The following is a 20,706-nucleotide window of genomic DNA, read 5'->3' on the forward strand; positions in this document are numbered from 1 at the left end:
CTTTATGCAACAAACTTGTTGGCATACACCCAGTTGTGTGATGCTAAACATTATAAAAGGATGAAGGAGAGTTGTACATTTGTGAATATTCATGGCTGTACAGCAGAAATATGCCAGGAAGCCACAAATTAGACAGCTCCGCGTGCTTGGGCAGTTCCAGTGGTACAGATTATCTTACAATTTAGCATTAAAGAAGCAACTTATAAAAATATACACTTCTATCTCAACAAAGGGATGCAGGTGGCACTGTGGTCTAAACCACAGAGGCTAGGGTTTGCCGATCAGAAGGTCGGCGGTTTGAATCCCTGCGATGGGGTGAGCTCCCGTTGTTTGGTCCCTGTTCCTGCCCACCTAGCAGTTTGAAAGTACGTCAAGTGCAAGTAGATAAATAGGAACCGCTTCGGCGGGAAGGTAAACGGCGTTTCCATGCGCTGCTCTGGTTTGCCAGAAGCGGCTTAGTCATGCTGGCCACATGTCTGCGGACAAACTCCAGCTCCCTTGGCCTATAGAGCGAGATGAGCACCGCAACCCCAGAGTCGTCTGCGACTGGACCTAATGGTCAGGGGTGCCTTTACCTTTATTCTCAACAAATGCTTAGCTGTGAAAATAATCATTTTAAGCATTAACTCCACAACTGTCATTGTACCATTCACCAAAGCTTTTTTTAAGTTTAACAAACAACACTATATTAAATAGCTGTATTATTTTAAAGTGGAGTACTACTTTATAATTTCTTTGCAAAGTGAACATACAGCAAATCTAAGTCTACAAAATTGTTGTTGTTTTTAAGTAATAACCAAAGTTTTAACATTAAGCAAATGTTATGGTCAAGTACAATCCCTGAAATGAGAGTTTTTATAAAATGAAAACACTGACACAACCTTCACTATAGTATTGCAAACACCAACGCCATTGTATTTTGCTTAAATATCACTTTGGATAAACTTGTTAAATAAAAAAAGAAAGACTAAAAAGGTCAAAGTTGAAATATATAAGCAGACGAGTGTGGGTATTAAATAAGTTGTAAATTTATGTCCATCTTCCCAAGGAATTTTTTTCTTTGCTTTTTTTTAGCTCAGCCCACTTGGAGATATGTTAAAATAGTCATTGGTTTTTTTTAATGGAGGCTGAGTATGACCTTTCCTAGTCAAGTTGAATTTTTACATAAATACTTAAGTGTGCTAATATTTAGCAAACCGAGTTTTCTTTCACATTATTATACAAACATTTTTTCTTTCTTTTCAAGGCAAGGGAATTTTATAGTCAGAACAAAATTGACTATGGCAGTTTGAGTAAGTCATGGGTAACTCAAGCCAATGATTGAACCGGCTTCAAAAGATCCTTTTTAAACTACACAGCATTCTTAAAACCTCATAATTTTTTGGAAGTTAACCATTTCTTAGCATGTGATGGTCCCACCAATTTCAAGCCCTGGCCAGACGTGTATTCTCGAACTGGAATCAGTGGCTACAAAGCAGCCAGCGTATCGTTAGTCACAATACAACAGTAAGGTTGTGAACATACCTGAGCAATGTTCAAGGTCTAGAGCATTGGAGGATGGGCAGGACAAGACAGGACAGAACAAAAATAAAGGAAGAAAAAAAGAAAAGACAAAACAGTGACTATGAGGCCAGCCTCAAGTTACCCCAAGTCAGATCAGGCCCTCCCACATGGTAAGGCAAAAAGAAAGAAAGAAAGAAAAAAGGGGTGGGGAGTAAAGTAAAATAAATTTAAAAAAAGTTTAACATTAAACCATTCATTACCATTGACGGTAATGAAAACATGCCAAGGCATTTCACAGACAAATTCATAGACTAGTGATCTAAGCAGTACATCTACCACCACCACTGCTGCCACCCCTCCAAAAAAGAGGGGAACGTTTGTCTGCCATAGGTTCAGGGTATATTTGAGGCTGGCCTTATAGGGAAAAAAGCAATGCCAATATATATATGTATATATATATTTAAAGTATCTACTTTTCAATTTTGAAACCTTTAAAACAATATATAAATGATAGGAATAATAGTGCCCAATTAACCTAAAGCAATAATACTGAAGGTTGGGGGGGGGGAATCATGATCTGATCCTCAACTGTTTTGCTTAGTTAGCTATAGCAAAGAAAAAGAGAAAAGAAAAGTGCAGGTTCTATGCAAAACAAAAGACATTACAGCACAATACAGTACCTGCTTGTTTAGACCTAGCATATTGCAGACCATATCTCTGGAATAGGGCTGCTCCAGCACATACCGCAACAAAGCAGTCTGGGGCTCAAACAGATCCTTGAAAACAAAAACAAAAAAGCATACAAATACCAACCTATTGACAGAAAAATATTTAACAGCTGAAATTAAGATTCCCCATCTGATTAAAGCATTACCAGCGACAGACATTAAGCAGGCTCCCTTTTTCCCACTAATATTTGTGTTGCGTGACTCTTACTTTAGGTATTGTTGCCTCAGATGGCAGGAGTTTTGGGGTAAGTGATTTAATGTTCTTAGACTTAACAAGAGTCTTATTTCAGATTATCGCCATAATTATTATCCACCAACTCCGCCACCCCCCACCCAAATTATTGCCTATCAATACTACAAGAGTAGGCAATAAATGGCAGCATTTTTAGATAGGTCGGAATGGAAGCTTTTCACAGAAGCAGAAACTCATCTGCTGTGACACAGAATTCATCATTTTCCAACTTGTATGAACATTCTCGCTGTCTCTCTATCCCTGCAGGTAATTTTATTCTTGCAGTCTTATTAGCATGCACTAAGAATATTTGGCTACACCTTCGATCACCTCCAACTTCGCCACAGAGACAGTACGAAAAGGACCCACTTGGTTTTCTGGCAGACAGATATGGGGGCACAGTGAATATGGGGGGGGGGGAGGAGCTAAGGTGGTCCAACACAACTTACCTTTACGCACCACTTGCTGTATTTATGCGACAATAAAAGTGCAACACTTTTTAGCTATCACGGTTGCTTGCTTGCTACTTTCCAAAACACCTAAACACTCCAAAGCGTTTCTTGTACGGATCCGTGAGAAGTTTGGGCAAAACAGAGAACCAGAGCAGATGCTATTTCTACCAAACTATAAAGAAATGTCACCTCCAGGAACCATTTTTCCTGGATAGCATTAGTCACCCCCTCAAGGAGGGTTCCGTTCTTTGGCAAAGTCCTTCTGTGACATCAAGAACAGTTGAGGTGGCAACACTTGCATGCTCACTAGGCAGAAATGCAACTTCCTATTATGGGTGAACCCTCACTGGATGTGCTCTGTGCAAGGAGCTTCTGAAAGCAGCTGGCAGCAATAGAGTAAAGCAGGGGACCACATTTATCAAGCAAGAATACTGGATTTGCCTGTATATAGTTGACACGTTCAATTCAGTTGACTTGCACAATTCAATGTGCAAGGAGCCCAAACAGGCTTTGATAGGGAGCCAACATTCCAGCTCTGTACCAGCCCTACTACTCTGGTGAAAGCAAGGTGAAGTAGGGCTTTGCTTTTGATTTAATGCGGCACTTCACAGATGCTCCAAGTGCACGCAAGGCCCAGCGCAACTGCAGGGACAAGCCTCTCCCACCTTCACAACTCAAATTCCCGCACATCTTGCCTCGTTCCAAGCCTCCCCAAGGGCCAGTGAAAGGATCACCTTCTCACAAGTTTCCGAGCCTTTGCAGAGCCAGGGTTATGTTCTGGGAGTTTCCACCCACCCACCCCTGCTTTTATAAGCTCAGTAGGGTGGAGATTTTGCAACAAGAAGAACAACAACGATAACGTACTCTCTTTTTTTAGGACCCTGAGAAAAAGCTGTATGTTTCTTTAGGAATCAGAACATGCAATCAATGGGCTAACCTTCGACAACATTTTAATGCATTCTCAAAATTGCATAAGCACCAGCACTTTAACCGGTATATGTGAAAAAGTTCCATAAATTGTTTCCCCTCACATTTCTAAGTTAGAAATATGGCTTCCACATCTGTCACATGCACATATACCTTATCATATGGCAAAAGGCCTTTCAGTGGGAAACGAAGAGTTGTAGGATCCAGCTTCCATGAATTGCAAATAGCACCAGAGTTATTTACCACAGGAAGGAGGCTACATCGCCCTACATGTATTGGAAACCAAAGAGAGAAACCATGAGTCACAAAGTATACCTCTCCCTAAATTTGCAAGGCATAAAAACCCTAGGATATTGTTAGCCAATTCTTTTTGTATACAATAGAAATACTAATAATATGCCTGCATTCTGCAGGCCTGACTAAGGGCCTTGATTGTTCCATGCCTAGAGGCATCTGCGTGAAGTTACCACAGATGCTGCATTTTTCAAGCCCCAGGATTTTATTTTATAAAAAATATTTGTATACCGCTGTATCGTAAAAAGAACTACCAGCCGTTTACAACAATATAAAGACAGAAGAGCAAATGATAAAATCAAAACAAGTTAAAAGGCAAAAAATATAATTAAAAACAAACAGCAGCAGACCACCATGGGGGATGCACCTTTTAATTGTCTGCATAGGTCTGGCAGAATAGGAATGCTTTCAGCAGGCATTTGAAAGTTGGCACAGGAGCAGCCTGCTGGATTTCTAGTGGCAGGGTGTTCCACAGGACTGGGCCAATGACGCTAAAGGCTCAATTTCTCATTGTTCTCAGCCAGGAGCTCCCACTAGCAATCAGGCCGCTGCATTCAACACCAGTTGGCTCTCCCGAACGAGACCCAAGGACAGCCCCACAGAGCACATTACAGTAATCTAGCCTTGATGTTGCGATAAAGCTATCCCTGTCCAGGAACCTGGGTGTAGCTGGTGAACCAGAGGAAGTTGGTAAAAGGCCCTCCTAGACACCATTGCACAAGTGGTGTCAACACTGATTCCCACCACAATGATCAAGTTTTGGAGCATTACTCTGCTGGGCAGACTATAATGCTTGATCCCAGAGACCACCAAGTGGCAGATTACGGGCACACAGGAATCAGTGGCACATCTAACTAATCACCAGACATGTTATCTGTATTTAACATTATGGGCCAGAAAGTGCACATTAGATTCTTCAGCTAATGCCAACAAAGCTAACCTTACACTGCTATATTTAGAAACTCTTACCACAGATGGAATTTATTCTCGCTGTAGGTCTGAAGGAATCCACGAAGTCCGATACTAGGTTGCCTAACAACTTAATAAATAAAACTGGAAGTCAAATACCCAGTTTAATCTGCACCCAACAAGCAAATTACTTTAACCAGTACTATATTAATCCAAATGCTATAAATCTTCACCAGTAAGTTATCATAATTTGAATTAAGAACTAGGTCAGCAAAACTGGCTTCAGCCACTAACTATTCTGTTATCCAAAAAAGGGCAAAGCCAACAACAACATTAACTAAGTCTCTTCACATTATGAACCTCCACTGTCCTAAACAAACAAGAGCAATCAGCAAGCATGCATAAGGGGAGAACTCTCGAGTGCAACATCAGACAATAAGATTATAGAAAGGAAATGACAGACAGACACACAAATTTTTATGATAAAGGACCTATTCTTCACAAAATGAAGATGCAGTGAAATAGGAAATGCAAAGCATTTCTGTAGTTTCCTTTACAGTACAATCGTTCTAGGATGCTCTACAGAAAGTCTCAAGGAGCCATTGGTCTGAGACTAAGCTTGCCTGGATAAAACATCTGAGGATAAAACTATCACTATTTGTGATAGTGACAAAATCCTTTTGATCAAGGGCTATGCTGCATGCCATGTAAGAACATGGCACACTGAACCTAGATGTCGTTTCCCTTCCCTTTGGAATAAACTGGTCCCATACTACTCCAGGCTTTAGGGAAATGAAGGCATTTGTCCTTTTAAATATATATCTTAAGCCTTACCCAATGTGGAAGTTTTCCTTCGGGATACAACTTTCGGATCTCTGTGACCGCAAAGTAGGCAGGTAATAAGCATGCATTCCTTTCCAAAATGTAGGCAACTACCTGGGTAACAACAAAGAGAGGAAAACTGCAGAAAAAAATTGTGCAAAATTTAGAGAAAAGCAAGTGAAGCCTGCAGTGAAATGTTGCCATATAGAGCAATCCTGTTCAGGGTTCCACAAGCTAGTCATACCCAGACCACTGCCCCAAATTTCTGTCTTCCCCTAGCCACCGAACAAGCTCAGTCTTCATTTGGTTGTGCTCCCTTACATTTTGGACTTTTATAAACCTTGCAGTTCCCCAAGCACTTTGTACTTGTTTTATGAATGTAATTTTATTGTTGATTTTATGCCGTTCCCTGCCATTATATTTTTTCTTAAGGCTAGCAGTATAGAAATTTTTGCAAATAAAAATAAAATAAAGCATGGCGCTATCTGCCTTCTTGTTTCTCAGTGACCTCATTCTGGCTCTATGGCCACCAGCACTCAGCACCTGTGTTTGTTATTAGAGGAGATGGAGTGGAGGGAAGGATAAAACAAGGTCAGAATTAGGAGATTTGATTGCAATGTTCCACACAAACACGCTTCAGTTTTAATTTTACGCTCAAACTATGATGGGGTGTTCCGACATCTCAGAAGGCTAAAAATGGAATCACTGAAAGGATGCTAACGATCTAGATTTGTAAAGAAGTTAGCACTCTTAGTTGAACACATTGAAAATACTATATCCAATATTAAAAAATTTCTTTCAGGAAGGCTGGACAACAAGAAAGAACGTTTTTCTTCCAGAACATAACATGTTAAAGAACTATGGTGACTGGAACCCAACTTCATATTTTAATTCACTTTCTTTTTTTAGTAGTTGCAATACTCACTTTGCATAAATATTTGGATGTGTTGCCTTAATATCTCAAGGGACCTTTAAGAAAATCTCCTATCAAGGAGGTGCTACAGATACACTACTTTTGCACTCTGCATCTTACACACAGAAAATAACTTTAGATGCATGTCAGATAAACTTTCTCAGAGGTCTCTTTTAAGGCAACCAAAGATTAATTGGCTTTTAAACCAAATTGAACATGTAATTCTCAAAAGCTTCTCCAAAGCCTTGTGTGATAGATGTCTGCAGTCTAAAATAACTTATTGTGTTATTGCATCCTTCACCACTTCACAACTTTACCTCTCTTGCTGCTAACAGTTGCTGCACAACAGCAGAGCTCACTGTGTTGGGAATAGTTAGGATTTTTTCTAGGATACCCTTCAAAAGATCTCGCACACCCTATAAAAACACAGAAAAATATTATATAGAAAAAATCTGGGAAAACATAGTGTACATGTTTCAATTTTATAGAAACGGAAGATGCACACACAGATAAAGGATTTTTCAGTCTTAGAATTATACTGATTGTCATCCACTTTCTTAAAGCAATGAATACCATATACACAGATTCATCCAATGGGTTCACCCTCTCTTGCCGCCCCAAATGAGGTTGCTAGTTAGAACTACACATTGTTTCCCAGGAGCTGGTAAGAGAAGCAAGCTACTGTGCATTGATTCCCCTGCTGGATGTTGGGTGTGAGTTTATCATTGTTGAATGCCTCAATTCAGCTATAAGGACCGTACAAATGCTGCACTGGAAACCAAAGTACAATGTTTGAAATCTGGTCCTACAGCTCAGATGTGCATGCAATGATTATTATCCACATCATCACAGCACAGTTACTATGCTGATATACTTTGCACCTGTTTTGAGGTGATGATGAATTCCACTGTTTGGAATTACTATGCATAATTAATCCTATGTGAATCCCATCAGTCTGGGAAACCCTACAATTCAAAGTAATTTTGAGTGGTCAACTACCAACAGTGTTGGCAATCAGAAAATCTGGATTAAAAACATCAGCTCAAGTCTTGGAATCATTCAGTGTCCTCAAGAAGCAGTTTTTCTATCTCTGTTTCAACTCTACTCTCAACAGATATGGTAAATGATAGCCTATATCATACAATTATTGAATAAACCCAAGGTGTAGCAAGGGTGATCCCAAGCCTCCGGATAAGGTAGGCATTAAATTTAAATAAACAACCAAGAAAACTGTTTGTAGCCTATAATAGCAATATTAAAAAACACAATGAAGTATCGCAACACAGAGATTTTTAAAGACCATTACCTTGTAGTCTACACCACCGATTATTTTTTGGACAAGCTTAAATGTTAGAGACCAAAGCTGTGTCCTTTCCCACTCTAGGTTGTCAGAATTTAGCAGAGATTCACAAACCATCCTGGAGAAATTGAAAACAAAAGTGAGTGGTGTATTTTCTAAGAGAACGTTGTCAGACTCCAAGTATTAGTGCATATGAGGACAATCCTTAAGCACCCAAATTTCCATCATGCTTTTCAACAGGCCCTGTTTGTCTGGAAGAAACATACCTTGGTGGAAGTAGCCCAGTCTCCACAGCCATTGCTAAACAGTCATACAGAAAGGAAATTCTTTTAGGACTATGCTGGCTATGTATGAACCTTACAATCCACTGAACACATTGTTCATGAGATTCCTGTAAAAGGAAAGAGAAACATGTCAGTAATTCAGATTTCATAAACTTGAAAAGAGATTGGGAACAAGTCAATATTTACAGTAATAAAACCTCCAAGCAAGTATCTTTAATAATTCCTGTTTGTGAAGGGGATGGAAAAAGATTCTCAAAACAATTCTCTGTAAGTCCATTACTATTAATCTAGTCAATCAACACAGATTACGGGAAAGAATGGGAGTTGAGAGACTGCCGAGATTTGAATTTGTGGTTGTTTCATAGAACAGCAAGAGCCTAGGATAGTGCAGAATGGTACGGTGGGTTCTATCCTTCTTGCTATGCCAGCCACATGCTGGTGTAGCTCCAGGGGTCCAATGGCAAGGCCCCTTGGGAGATCTGCAAGGCTTAGAATCAAATGAATTTGAAGTCTCTAATGGGCCTCCCTTACACTCCATTCTGGGGCCTTTCCCCTGTCTACTGCTGGTAGGACTGCCAGCAGGAGCTTCCTGGCAACTTGTGCAGAAATAGTTTAGGAACAAAATGTGAGTAAGCGGGTATCTGATAGAGGTGTGTAAAATTGTACAAGATGCGGGAGAAGTGAATGGAAAGAATTTTTTCTATCTCTCTCCTGACACTAGAACTCAGGGTCATCCAATGAAGCTGAATGCTGAAAGATTCAGGACAGATAAAAGTACTCATTCACATGGTGCATACCGGTAGTTGATGAAGTTCGCTATCCCGATATATAATAATGGCCACAAACTTGGATGATTTAAAAAAGGAATTTGACAAATTAATTGAGGATAAGGCTATCAATGAGTACTACTAGCTTTGATGGCTGTGTACTATCTATTGGAGGCATTGTGCCTTTGCACACCAGTTGCTGGGAATCACAAGTGGGGAGAGTACTGTTGCATTTAAGTCCTGCTTATGTGCCACAGGCATCTCTTGGGCCACTTGAGAACAGGATGATGGACTAGATAGAACTTTAGTCTGATCCAGAAGATCAGTGATCTTATATTCTTGCTAAGCCCAACATATGAGCAGAAACCAGGAACAGCACCTTATAAAGCAGAACTGGCTGGGTGGTGCACAGAGACCCTAAGACAACATTCTGGTATCTTAAAAAGAAAACAGCACACCCTATTAATTAGCTGAACTTCAGGACCCGCCTGTGGCTTTTAACTACTATAAGCTACCTGACCTCTCTAAACAGCAGAAATTCCACTCACAGAGTTACTGGCATTGATTGGTTTGTATATAATTATGAAAACCTGACCTGTAAGTTGATGAATTGCTTTGGGAAGCTTTGGGTGTTGTTTCTAAAAAATGTCAGCAACAGATGGGATTACTCACCTGAGAAAGATTGCTCCAGAACTGTCTAAAGGCTCCCAAACAACTGATCAATTTGGTTCTCTCATCTTCAGGAGTGTCCATAAACATGCTGTGGAAAATAAAACCACAATTATTATTATTTTTTTGGGGGGGGGGGACACACATTCCATCATCAGAAAATACAACAAGATGTTTGCTATCAAGCAAGCAAATAGTTTCAGTGCACTTACCCAGGAAAGGCTTCCTCTATGACCTCTGTTTTCTGGAAAGGGGAAAAAACAAAAAACAAAAAAACGTCATCAAGTTCTTGATGACAAACGAAACTTGGCTTCTCCCCTACATTTCCTCTACCCTATGTTAAATCAAAGGCTCCACAGTAACTGGAGGAAGCAAAGTCATCAACTAATCAAAAATGTAACTGCTGAAATGAAAATAAGCCACAAGAAAAAATGAATGCTGAAAGATCCAGGCAGAAAGAGAGGCCTTAACAATTTTTTATAGCTATACCCCACTTTTCAGACACTACTGGTTCCCAAAGAGGCTTAAAATAAAAATTTACATAAATGAATATAATATATTGTTGTCAGGATCAAATGCTGAAAAAACAGAAGAAGGTATAAGTAAGTTCCCATATGTTGATGCTTTACTAATCAAACACACAACAGCAGCCTTAGACTAGGGGTCAGCAACCTTTTTCAGCTGTGGGCTGGCCAACCGTCCCTCAGACCATGTGGTGGGCCAGACTATATTTTTTGGGGGGAAATGAATGAATTCCTATGCCCCACAAATAACCCAAAGATGCATTTTAAATAAAAGGGCACATTCTACTCATGTAAAAACACCAGGCAGGCCCCACAAAGAACCCAGAGATGCATTTTAAATAAAAGGACACATTCTACTCAGGTAAAAACACGTCAATTCCCGGACCATCTGAGGGCCGGATTGAGAAGGTGATTGGGCCACATCCGGCCCCTGGGCCTTAGGTTGCCTACCCTGCTTTAGACACTACTACCGGTAGTGGCACTAGTCTGTCTCTGACTCTTAGTGGCCAACATCTGAAGCCTGTAGATTTGCATCCTGTATACCTTTACCAAAATATTCTGCTTGCTTCATCAAGCCTAGACTGTAGGTGTGGATTGTAGGGTCCAAGGAGTGTTAAAAACTAAGATATTAAAGCTAGGAGCTAAATGGCACCTTAAAACTAGATTATGGGTGCAACAACGGAATGTCTAGGTGTGCTTTTTTATAACAAGAAGACAAAGCTGAAAATGAAAGATTGAACTGCAGCTAAAATATTATGTTCATTTTTCATGTGGTCTAGTTCTTCCCCTGCCCACCCCCCCAATATTCTTAAGAGGGTATTTTCTCCAGAGAGTAGATAGAAGTGGGGGGGGGGGCAGAAAAGTGTCCTCCTTTTCTTCTGCTCTGCAGTTTTAATCTGAAATCTTAGGCACATGATTGCGCCCAGAGCTCAGAAACTGCTCACACTAATGAAATTCCCTGTTGCAAAATGCGCCAGGGAGTTTTGAACACTGGGTCCAAGAGATCCTACAAATAAAAATGTCACCTGCCGGTTCAGGGGTCCTCTTTTACACACACATTGCCCAAGACCCAGTGCTGCTGATCATTATATAAAATACAGTAGTATTTGGATAGCGATGAAACCAATTTATTCTATTCTGTGTACTGCAATTCCTTGGAGCCCTTTCTAGGTCTTCCCACTGCTTAAGTATTTCCTATGTTTTTATATACAGTGGAAGCTCGGGTTGCAAACATGATCCATGCGGGAGGCACATTCACAACCCGCAGTGGCACGTCTGCGCACACGTGGGTTGCAATTCGGCGCTTCTGCGCAAAACATGATTTAGCGCTTCTGTGCATGCGTGAGCGCCGAAACCCGGAAGTAACCCGTTCCGGTACTTTCGGGTTCAGCGCAGTGCGCAACCTGAAAATGCACAACCTGAAGTGTCTGTAACCCAAGGTATGACTTTATGCTGTAAGCCACCCAGAGTGGCTGGGGAAACCCTGCCTGATGGGCAGGGTATAATCATAACAATCATGGTTGTTGCAATTATTTTTTTTACAGTGGTACCTCTAGTTGTGGACATGCGCACCCCGAAAAGTCTGGAACTAGAGTGGCGCTTCTGCGCATGCGCGAAGCACGTTTCTGCACATGCATGAAGTGCGAACGATTCTGCGCGTGCAACAAAACCCAGAAGTATACACTTCTGGGTTTGCTACGTTCGCAAGCTGAAAAGAGGCAACATGAACCGAACGCAACACAAGGTATGGCTGTACTATAATAAAGTTCAGTAGATAGCATACTATATGACAGGGATGTCAAACTGGATCCTTCCAGTGGGTCTGTCCCTTATGTGCCTCACCCCATCCAAAGTTTGCTGTTAATCACATAACATCACAATAATGTCAGGTGAACTGTGTTGGCAGTGCAAGAAGCCTCAACAGTCAGCTAACCATCCAGGCTTGCAAAGTGCAATGCACAGTGCTATGCAAACTCCATCAGCTGATTGTCAGCACTCACAAAGAACTGCATAGGGCTTTACAGGTGCCACTAATCAAGTGATTGGCAGTGCCTGCAAACCACCTTTGCCCCAGCAAGGTCTTTACCTGTCTCACATCTGATGTCATATGTAACATCAGGTTGAGAGCTGGTGGCTGTGGCTTGGCCAAAATGGCCTCATGGGCCAAATGGGAAGGCCTGGTGGGCCTCCACCATTGTTACAGGATGAAGAACCAGTTAACTAGAGCAAAACTCCAGCAATTAGGGGTACTCCTTTCTCAAAATTTTCAAATGTTCCTAGGAAATCAGCTGGAAAACCATCAGAGTCTATTGCAAGAATCTCAACTAAAACATTCACAACATCCAGCCTCTGCTTAAAAACCTCCATGGAAGGAAACCCTTCCACTTTCCAAGGGAGTCCATTCCACTGTCATAAAATCTCCCAGAAAATTGACGTACTTCATAAACTGTAAAAAAAATTAGAGGTACAATGTCCTATATATACTTGACAATATGAAAACAAAATATACAATGAAGTATAATCACTGAATACATACTACCACATCCATCATATGGATAAATATATGCTTGCGGAACAGTGCTCATGGACTCATGTAGTCACTAAACTCCCAGCTTCAAACAATGTAACTCCAGGTGGTGCCGATTACAAAGGAATGATGTTTAAAGGTACAGAACTGAAAACTGCCTCAAGCTAAGGCATTAGATGAAACAATTCAAATCAAATTCTGAGTTGAGTCCCCCTGGGTGCATAGTTTTGAACATAAAGATAAATCGGGACTCTTGCTGGTGTAAATATTTCTCATAATCCCTCCTAACTCCAATGGTCTTCCAATTAATCCACAGCACTGTAAACAATAAGTCTGTATCTGAATGGTTGTGCGATACAAAATGTTCCACGAGGGGCGCCTCAGTTGGCATTTCGAATATGGGAACGGTGTTCCCCGATGCGGACTCCAACCACCCAGGTGGTCAAACCCAATGTACAATAAATTACAGGGGCAGCGGATCAAATAAACTACATTTTTCATCTGACAAGTACTGAAATGCCGAATGGTGAATCTAAAATTAGTAGTCTCATTATAAATTTCCTTAGTTTGTAATGCAAACGGACAGAACGCACACCAATGGCCAATCAGTTCTGAAATCTCATTGGTAGGGGTTTCAATTTTGTTGGAAAAAATATCAGTGCGCACAACAAAATTGAAACCCTTACCAATGAGATTTCAGAACCGATTGGCCATCATAGATGTGGCAGATGCGCTGAAGAAGTTCTCATGAAACAGTGCATCACTCCGGAAACACTGTCCGACTAGTTTGTTGACTACTTTAGCTACTTTGGAACTTTGCAATACAAAGCTTTTCAGCTTGTTTCTTATTGAATGACTTTCTGCCATTTGGTTCCATTCATATCAACAGGGACTTTCAGAGACTTATAAGATTTGTTTTCATGTGAATTATATTAGATATGTTCAGTTTCTAGTCTTGTTTTTGATATTACATATGTTGTATATACATTCTGTTCGTTTGAATTCGGTCACGTGTTGCCCAGTAACATAGGAGACAGGGCTAACGTGTGCAGTCCATCCCTTTAAACCTTTGCGTGCGTCCAGAGTGAATATTTTGGGGGTTGCCTCCAAGCGAAGCTCCCTGCGTTGTTGGGAGAGAGCGCCACTGGAGCTGCGGCCCACCTTCCTCTCTCCTGGCAACCTGTGGCCCTCCGTGGACGCGACTGGGCTCCGGCTCCGCATCATCCAACACGACCGGTGGTCAGGGGCGCTGGAGTCCGGCAACATCCACGGAGGGTCCCTTCCCTGCCCCAGGCACCGCTGCTGCGCTTGCCATTCTCTCTGCTCCCTTCCCTTTCACGACACGGGTCTTCCCCGCCTCAGCCCGCCAGCGCCTTCATTCCGACGACACGCAGCCACCCACTGTCCACGCAAGCAGTTCGGAACCGCGGGGACTCACCACCACCTCCTCAAAGATGCTCTGCAGCTGCGTCTCCATCGGGACCGCCATGACGCCGGGGCGGAGGAGGAGGAAGAGGCTGCCCTCAGTCCGCCTCCTCTTTCGCTAGGAGCCGGCCGGAAACAGGGAAATGGCAGAGCGACGCACCGGAAGCCGTTTCCTTTCGTATCCGGGTCGCCGGCGAAGCTGCGGAATTTCCGTTCCGGAAGCGCGAACTCCAGCCTGGCGAGGGAGGCGGGAGGCGGCGGGGCTCTTTCGGCTGGGCCAGGGATGCGAAGCCTGTCCCGGGTGGGTGGGCTCGAAAGGGGAGTCCGCCGAATTCCATGGCGCTCTCTCTCAGGTAGACGGGCCTCCGCCTCGTTCTGCAGCCTGTTCCTAGGCAGGTTCCCTCGGCTCCCCGGAAATTTCCCGCAGAATTATGGTTGATTACTGTATTATTATTAGACTTATTAGTGGTTATTCATTCGGGAGTAAATGCTGGCCAGCAGCGACCGTGTGACGCAAATCGAGGCTGTCTCACGCCACTGAGAAAAAGCTCTGCAGAGGTGCCAAGCGTGGGACATTTCTACGGAGAAAGGAGTCTGGGGAATTTAAGAAGATGCCTGGCCTACAGAGTTGTGATGCCGGCTTCACCTTAGTATACAAGAAACACGTGGAGAACAACTGGGCCTCGGCCCGGTATACCTGAAGGAGCATCTCCACTTCCTTCTGGCGATTCCCTCACTGAAAAGTGAGGTTATAGGGAACAAGGCAGAGGGCCTTATCGGTAGTGGCACCTGCCCTGTGGAACGCCCTCCCATCAGATGTCAAAGAGAAAAACAACTACCTGACTTTTAGAAGACATCTGAAGGCAGCCCTGTTTGGGGAAGATTTTAATGTTTGATTTTTTATTCTGTTTTTAGTGTTCCGTTGGGAGCCTCCCAGAGTGGCTGGAGAAACCCAGCCAGATGGGTGGGATATAAATAATAATAATAATAATAATAATAATATTAAAGCGATCGATCAGCATATGGGAGAAAGGACAAAACGTATAATACAGAGGAATGCACTTGACCAGCAATTTGCTTTCCTGCAAAATGAGACGTTGGATACTGAAAAAGATGAGGGTTTTGGGGTTTTTTTTGTTTTTTTTTTGTCAATGAGCAAAGTCAGCACACGTGTGCTAAGTACACAAAGTTGAATGCTGCAGTTATGGTCTCTGAAATACATCTCCTTGGTGCCACATTGTCTTGTTATAATAAGGAAATCAATCCCGATGAGCAGATTGCTAACTGGAAGCTTTAGAATTGCTCTGGTGGGTGTACAATTGGAAGCTGCAAGAAAGTTTGGCTAATTTTGTTGTGATGTTAAGAGTCTTTAAAAAAAATTCTTATTAAACAAATTTAACAAAAATTATCAATCAGTATAGCCAATTACATTTCCCCTCTTCCTCCCCTCCCAAGACTTCCCTCAGCTCCCCCCTCTGGTTTATTTGCACATGTTGTTCTCTGCATGTTATAAAATTGTACATATCTCTACCTTATCTATCCTACGTTCTCCTAATAAATTGTGTTAGTTTATTCAAAACCTGTCAAGGAGTCCAAGTTCTTTTGTTGTCTTTTTAAATAAATTGCAAAAAGTTCCCATTCTTCTTTAAAGTCACGACTGTCCTTCTCTTGTAGTTTGTGTGTTAGCTTTGCCAGTTCCTCATAACTCGTCAGTTTTTCCTGCCATTGTTCTTTAGTTGGGAGTTGCTCATTCTTCCAGCCTTGTGCTAACAAGACTTTTGCCGTTGTTGTAGCATACATAAATAGGTTCTTTTTTTCCTTGGCAGATCTTGTCCTAAAATCCCTAACAAAAATGCTTCTGGTTTGTTTGTTTTTGCAAATGTCCTTTTAAACATTTTTTTCAGTTCATTATATATCATCTCCCAATTTTTAAAACTTCTCTACATTCCCATCACATATGATAAAAAGTACCTTCTTTTTCTTTACATTTCCAACATTTATTTAACCCAGTTTTGTACATTTTTGCCATTTTTCATACATCATTTTCATGTAATTTTCCTTCAAAAGGGAACAATCTGTAAATTTTAAACCTCCTTTCCACAATTTTCCCCAGTTGATGTTAAGAATCTTTTTAACCATCGCTGTTTCAACTGTCAGTTGTGAAAGAAGTTTATCGAAACATCAAATTAATCAAAACGTATCAGAAATCTACAATGAGCCAAGAAAGACTGAGTAACCTAGCAATACTGTCAATTGAGAGAGATTTCATTGTAGATTTCAATACTGTTATTGAAAAATTGACACAAATAAAAACCAGGCAATTTTAAATAAATTGAGGTTTACTATCATTAAATGCATTATACTTTCATTACCTCAGTATTTTCTTAAAATAAAATATGTGTGTTTGCTGGAAAGGGGTTCAATACTGCACTGTTGGAAGGGACTTGGAATGCTAACAGTCCACAGGTGAGAAGGTGCAATACTTGCTTGTCATATTTACAACTTCACTTTATATTTCCTGTATATATTTATATTGTTGTTGTTTAGTCGTTTAGTCGTGTCCGACTCTTCGTGACCCCATGGACCATAGCACGCCAGGCACTCCTGTCTTCCACTGCCTCCCACAGTTTGGTCAAACTCATGTTCGTAGCTTTGAGAACACTGTCCAACCATCTCGTCCTCTGTCGTCCCCTTCTCCGAGTGCCCTCCATCTTTCCCAACATCAAGGTCTTTTCCAAGGATTCTTCTCTTCTCATGAGGTGGCCAAAGTATTGGAGCCTCAGCTTCACGATCTGTCCTTCCAGTGAGCACTCAGGGCTGATTTCCTTCAGAATGGATAGGTTTGATCTTCTTGCAGTCCATGGGACTCTCGAGAGTCTCCTCCAGCACCATAATTCAAAAGCATCAATTCTTCATTTCCTGCTTATTAAAGTAGAATTTCATGGGCAGTTTTTCCATTTCAAATGTTTTTGTTAAAAATTGTAATAAAGATCAAAACAGGAGTGGGTAAAATTATGGCCTGAAATATACTCTCAACCATAAGAAATCTAGGATGCCCTACTAATAATACGGTACTTTAGGTCTGTACTGTGATGTACCAGTTCCAATGGAGCTTAGCAACAGTGTGCTATATCCAAGGCTGCTGTCCCACCTGCACAATATATTTCAGTTTGCTCAATGGAACTTCCCCTTTTATCCCCCTAGCGGCCCTGCATGCACCCTCAAAACCTGCTATAGAGGGTTGGGGGACTATCCAGCACTGATAACTGCTTATGCAGTGTGGGATACAGTCTATTGCAGGCATGTCAAACCTGCGGCCCTCCAGATGTTTTGGCCTACAACTCCCATGATCCCTAGCTAGCAGGACCAGTGGTTGGGGAAGATGGGAATTGTAGTCCAAAACATCTGGAGGGCCGCAGGTTTGACATGCCTGGTCTATTGTATTTTAACCTGTTGTGTATTTGATGAGTCCCCTTTTTGTTGTTTTTGCAGTTTCAGGCACACTGCAAAAACAGGAGTCCCTTGTGGTTGCTATGCTTGCTTGGTTGGTTGGTAGGTAGACTGCAGCTGGCCCAGTGAGCAACTAGTTGGCTCAAAGTAGATGTGGGCATCCTATTACATCCACCTTCTCTTCTGGGCAACCTTCTGCTGACTCCAGGGCCAGAGGCAAAAGTTGGCACATCTACGAATGTGAACGTGAGCTTTGAATGGTGGCTAATTGCTACACTTGCACTTTCCTTTCCATCCCTCATCCATAAGTAAGAAGCATGATCAGAACTGAAGGACACAATTTATCTAAGCAAAAAGCCCCAAGGAGGACTTGTTGATCTTTAAGTTGCTCTCTTAGCTTTTCTGGCTGAAGGGTGTGGTATAAATGAATTAATGAATAAAAGGGTAAGTCCTGGAGGAAGGGAAACCCTCATGAAGGGTGCAAAGCAGGTCTGGTAGGGGGCAACACTGCTGAGAGGGTGCAGCTTGGGGAGAGTCTAGAGGGATTTTCCCACTGGGCTTGAGGGTCTTCATCCCTGGCCTAGAGCAGGTTTCATCTGATGAGTGATGTGATTACATGATTTAATAAGCCCTTGCTTGATGGAAACCAATAGCTTGTGCAGCCTAGTACAAATAGCCAGTTTAAACTGTAATGTTGGAATAAGTCATAGCAGAAGTGTTTGTGAAATTAAATGTCCTTCCCTGCTAATATTTCCATTGATATGTTTATCCAGTGATAATACTAATGGCTTTCAGTATACCACTAATGTTAACAGTTATTTGCACAAATGAGTTGACAAAGTGTGCATCTGAAAAAGTTCCAACGCTTACAGCATAAAACAGGCATGTGCCTGAAATGGGGGATATAAATCCATTCAACAGCACAAACTGGCTTTGTGCTGATGTTTTACCAGTGCCAAACAGATAGATTCATAGCTCTAATTTATGCATGTTTATTCAGAAGTCCAGCTATGCTAGCTGAGGTTTAGTTCTAGGTAAGAATTTACAGCCTTAAACTAAAATCCTTTGGGGTTTCAAACTCTCATGTAAATTTATATCATAGAAAAAGCAGAGTTAACACTTTTCATTAGTATTTTCTGCTTTTCAGGGATGATAGAACAAATAGATGGGCCCCACCTGTCCCTGTTTATGCTTATGCCTGAAAATAAATGGTTAATTTTCTTGTTTATACAGTACTGTATAGTTAGTGCTTAAACATAAAATGCTAAGTTACATTGCCTTTTGGCCTTTAAAATCTTGACATATGAAGTTGTAATGTTTTATGGCTTATCTTGATCTAATTGTTTCCTGCATTAGAGAGTTAATTGCTCATCTGGTGTTTGTAGATAACGTGGTTTTACTTTTGTTCCTTCATTTTAAAAATTGTTTTTGCCTATTTTTTAATGAGGAAGAGGCCCACTGGATCAGACCAAATCTAATCTGGCATCCTGTTTTCCACAATGGCCAAGCAGAAGCCTATGGAAAGCCTGTAAGCAGGACTTGATGGCAATAATTCTTTCCTATTGTTTCCCAGCAGGTTGTTCAACCGAAAATGTCATGTTCAACAGTGATTACGTAGTGGGAATTTCTATTCTTTGTTACTAACTGAAAACTTACAGAGAACAGACATTCACACTGCATAAACAAGACCTACTTGTGCTTCATTAATCTAGACTGGACTGGATGATATTAAGAGCTAAATTTATATGGAGTATATATTTATATGGGTACAAGCTGATCTTTACCCTTGCATGCCGTGGTCTTTAGGTCCCATTGTTTCCAGCTGTTGTTTTTCTGTCTGCATACTTACATGCATGTATATGTGCTACAACATTTCATGCATCAGACGAAGTGGACTCTGGTCTGTGAAGATTAAAAATCTTGTGCTTTATTACTCCAATACATAACAATAATCTCAATTTCTCAATAAGGCAGTTGCTGAGTGGTCTTTCTTCCCTTACTTTATGTTTCTCAATTTTACCATTTGCACCTTTTCCACACCCTTAAAATCCAGTCCTCCAATGTGGGGGAATTCATTTCCTTCCAGTTGTGGTTAATTTCTATTTGGGCAGCTGCGATTAGATATATCACCATCTTTCTATCTTCTGAGACACAAGTCTTAAACATAGTCAAAGATGGTCACAAAAGGGTATTCTGACATATGAACTCCTGTTATGGCCATCCAAAAATATCTTATTCTTGGACAAGAGCAGAATATGTGCAACATAGCCACATTGCTCATGTTTCATCTACAGCATACCTTGATTGAACCTGGATAGGTATGGTTGATCTTGTTGAAGTTGGATTCAAGGGGAAAACAAATGTGTACCCATTTTCCTTCAAAACTAGTGCTTATGGTTGGCCTTGGAACATACTGTATAAGCATTTCAAGTCCTAAATCCCCTTCTGTTTAACAATGTAAGTATTGAGCGATTAGATGGCTGGTGTGGTGTGGTGCTTAAAGTGTGAGACTAAGCTCAAATCTCAGAGTTGGGAAGGGCCGTAGCGGTAGGACATCTCCTTTTCAGGTGGAAGGTCCTAGTTAGAACCCTACCCTAGCATTTCCAGCTAGGGCTTGTAATGTCCCCTGTCTGAAACCCTGGAGAGCTGCTGGCAGTCAGTGTAGACAGTACACCAATGGTTTGAAAGTATAACGCAGCTTCCTCGGTTCCTCAGCCTTGATACCCTTGATCTTGTCATCAGCTCTCAGTCTAATCCAGGCATCCCCAAACTGCGGCCCTCCAGATGTTTTGGCCTACAACTCCCATGATCCCTAGCTAACAGGACCAGTGGTTGGGGAAGATGGGAATTGTAGTCCAAAACATCTGGAGGGCTGAAGTTTGGTGATGCCCGGTCTAATCTATCATTGATGGGAGGGAAAAAGTAGGTATGTACACTGTCCTAGGCTTCTGGGAAGATCAGGGGATATCATTTATTAAAT

The 20,706-nt window shown here is 41.5% G+C and overlaps 1 protein-coding gene across 1 annotated transcript in view; it reads right to left on the reverse strand.

Annotated features, from left to right (window-relative positions):
• MED23 (mediator complex subunit 23) overlaps window positions 1-14,430 on the reverse strand; it is a 45,207-nt gene extending 30,777 nt beyond the window's left edge. The window contains exons 1-10 of the mRNA XM_035108978.2: window positions 14,290-14,430; window positions 10,013-10,044; window positions 9,804-9,891; window positions 8,347-8,471; window positions 8,087-8,198; window positions 7,098-7,196; window positions 5,880-5,981; window positions 5,106-5,175; window positions 3,996-4,108; window positions 2,184-2,279 (exon numbers count right to left, since the gene is read on the reverse strand). Of these exons, the coding sequence (XP_034964869.1) occupies window positions 2,184-2,279; window positions 3,996-4,108; window positions 5,106-5,175; window positions 5,880-5,981; window positions 7,098-7,196; window positions 8,087-8,198; window positions 8,347-8,471; window positions 9,804-9,891; window positions 10,013-10,044; window positions 14,290-14,340 (888 nt within the window). The 5' untranslated portion in view covers window positions 14,341-14,430. The remainder of the gene's footprint in view (window positions 1-2,183; window positions 2,280-3,995; window positions 4,109-5,105; window positions 5,176-5,879; window positions 5,982-7,097; window positions 7,197-8,086; window positions 8,199-8,346; window positions 8,472-9,803; window positions 9,892-10,012; window positions 10,045-14,289) is intronic.
• Window positions 14,431-20,706: the final 6,276 nt, after the last annotated feature.

Source organism: Zootoca vivipara, chromosome 3 (assembly GCF_963506605.1).
Source record: "Zootoca vivipara chromosome 3, rZooViv1.1, whole genome shotgun sequence".
NCBI lineage: Eukaryota > Metazoa > Chordata > Lepidosauria > Squamata > Lacertidae > Zootoca > Zootoca vivipara.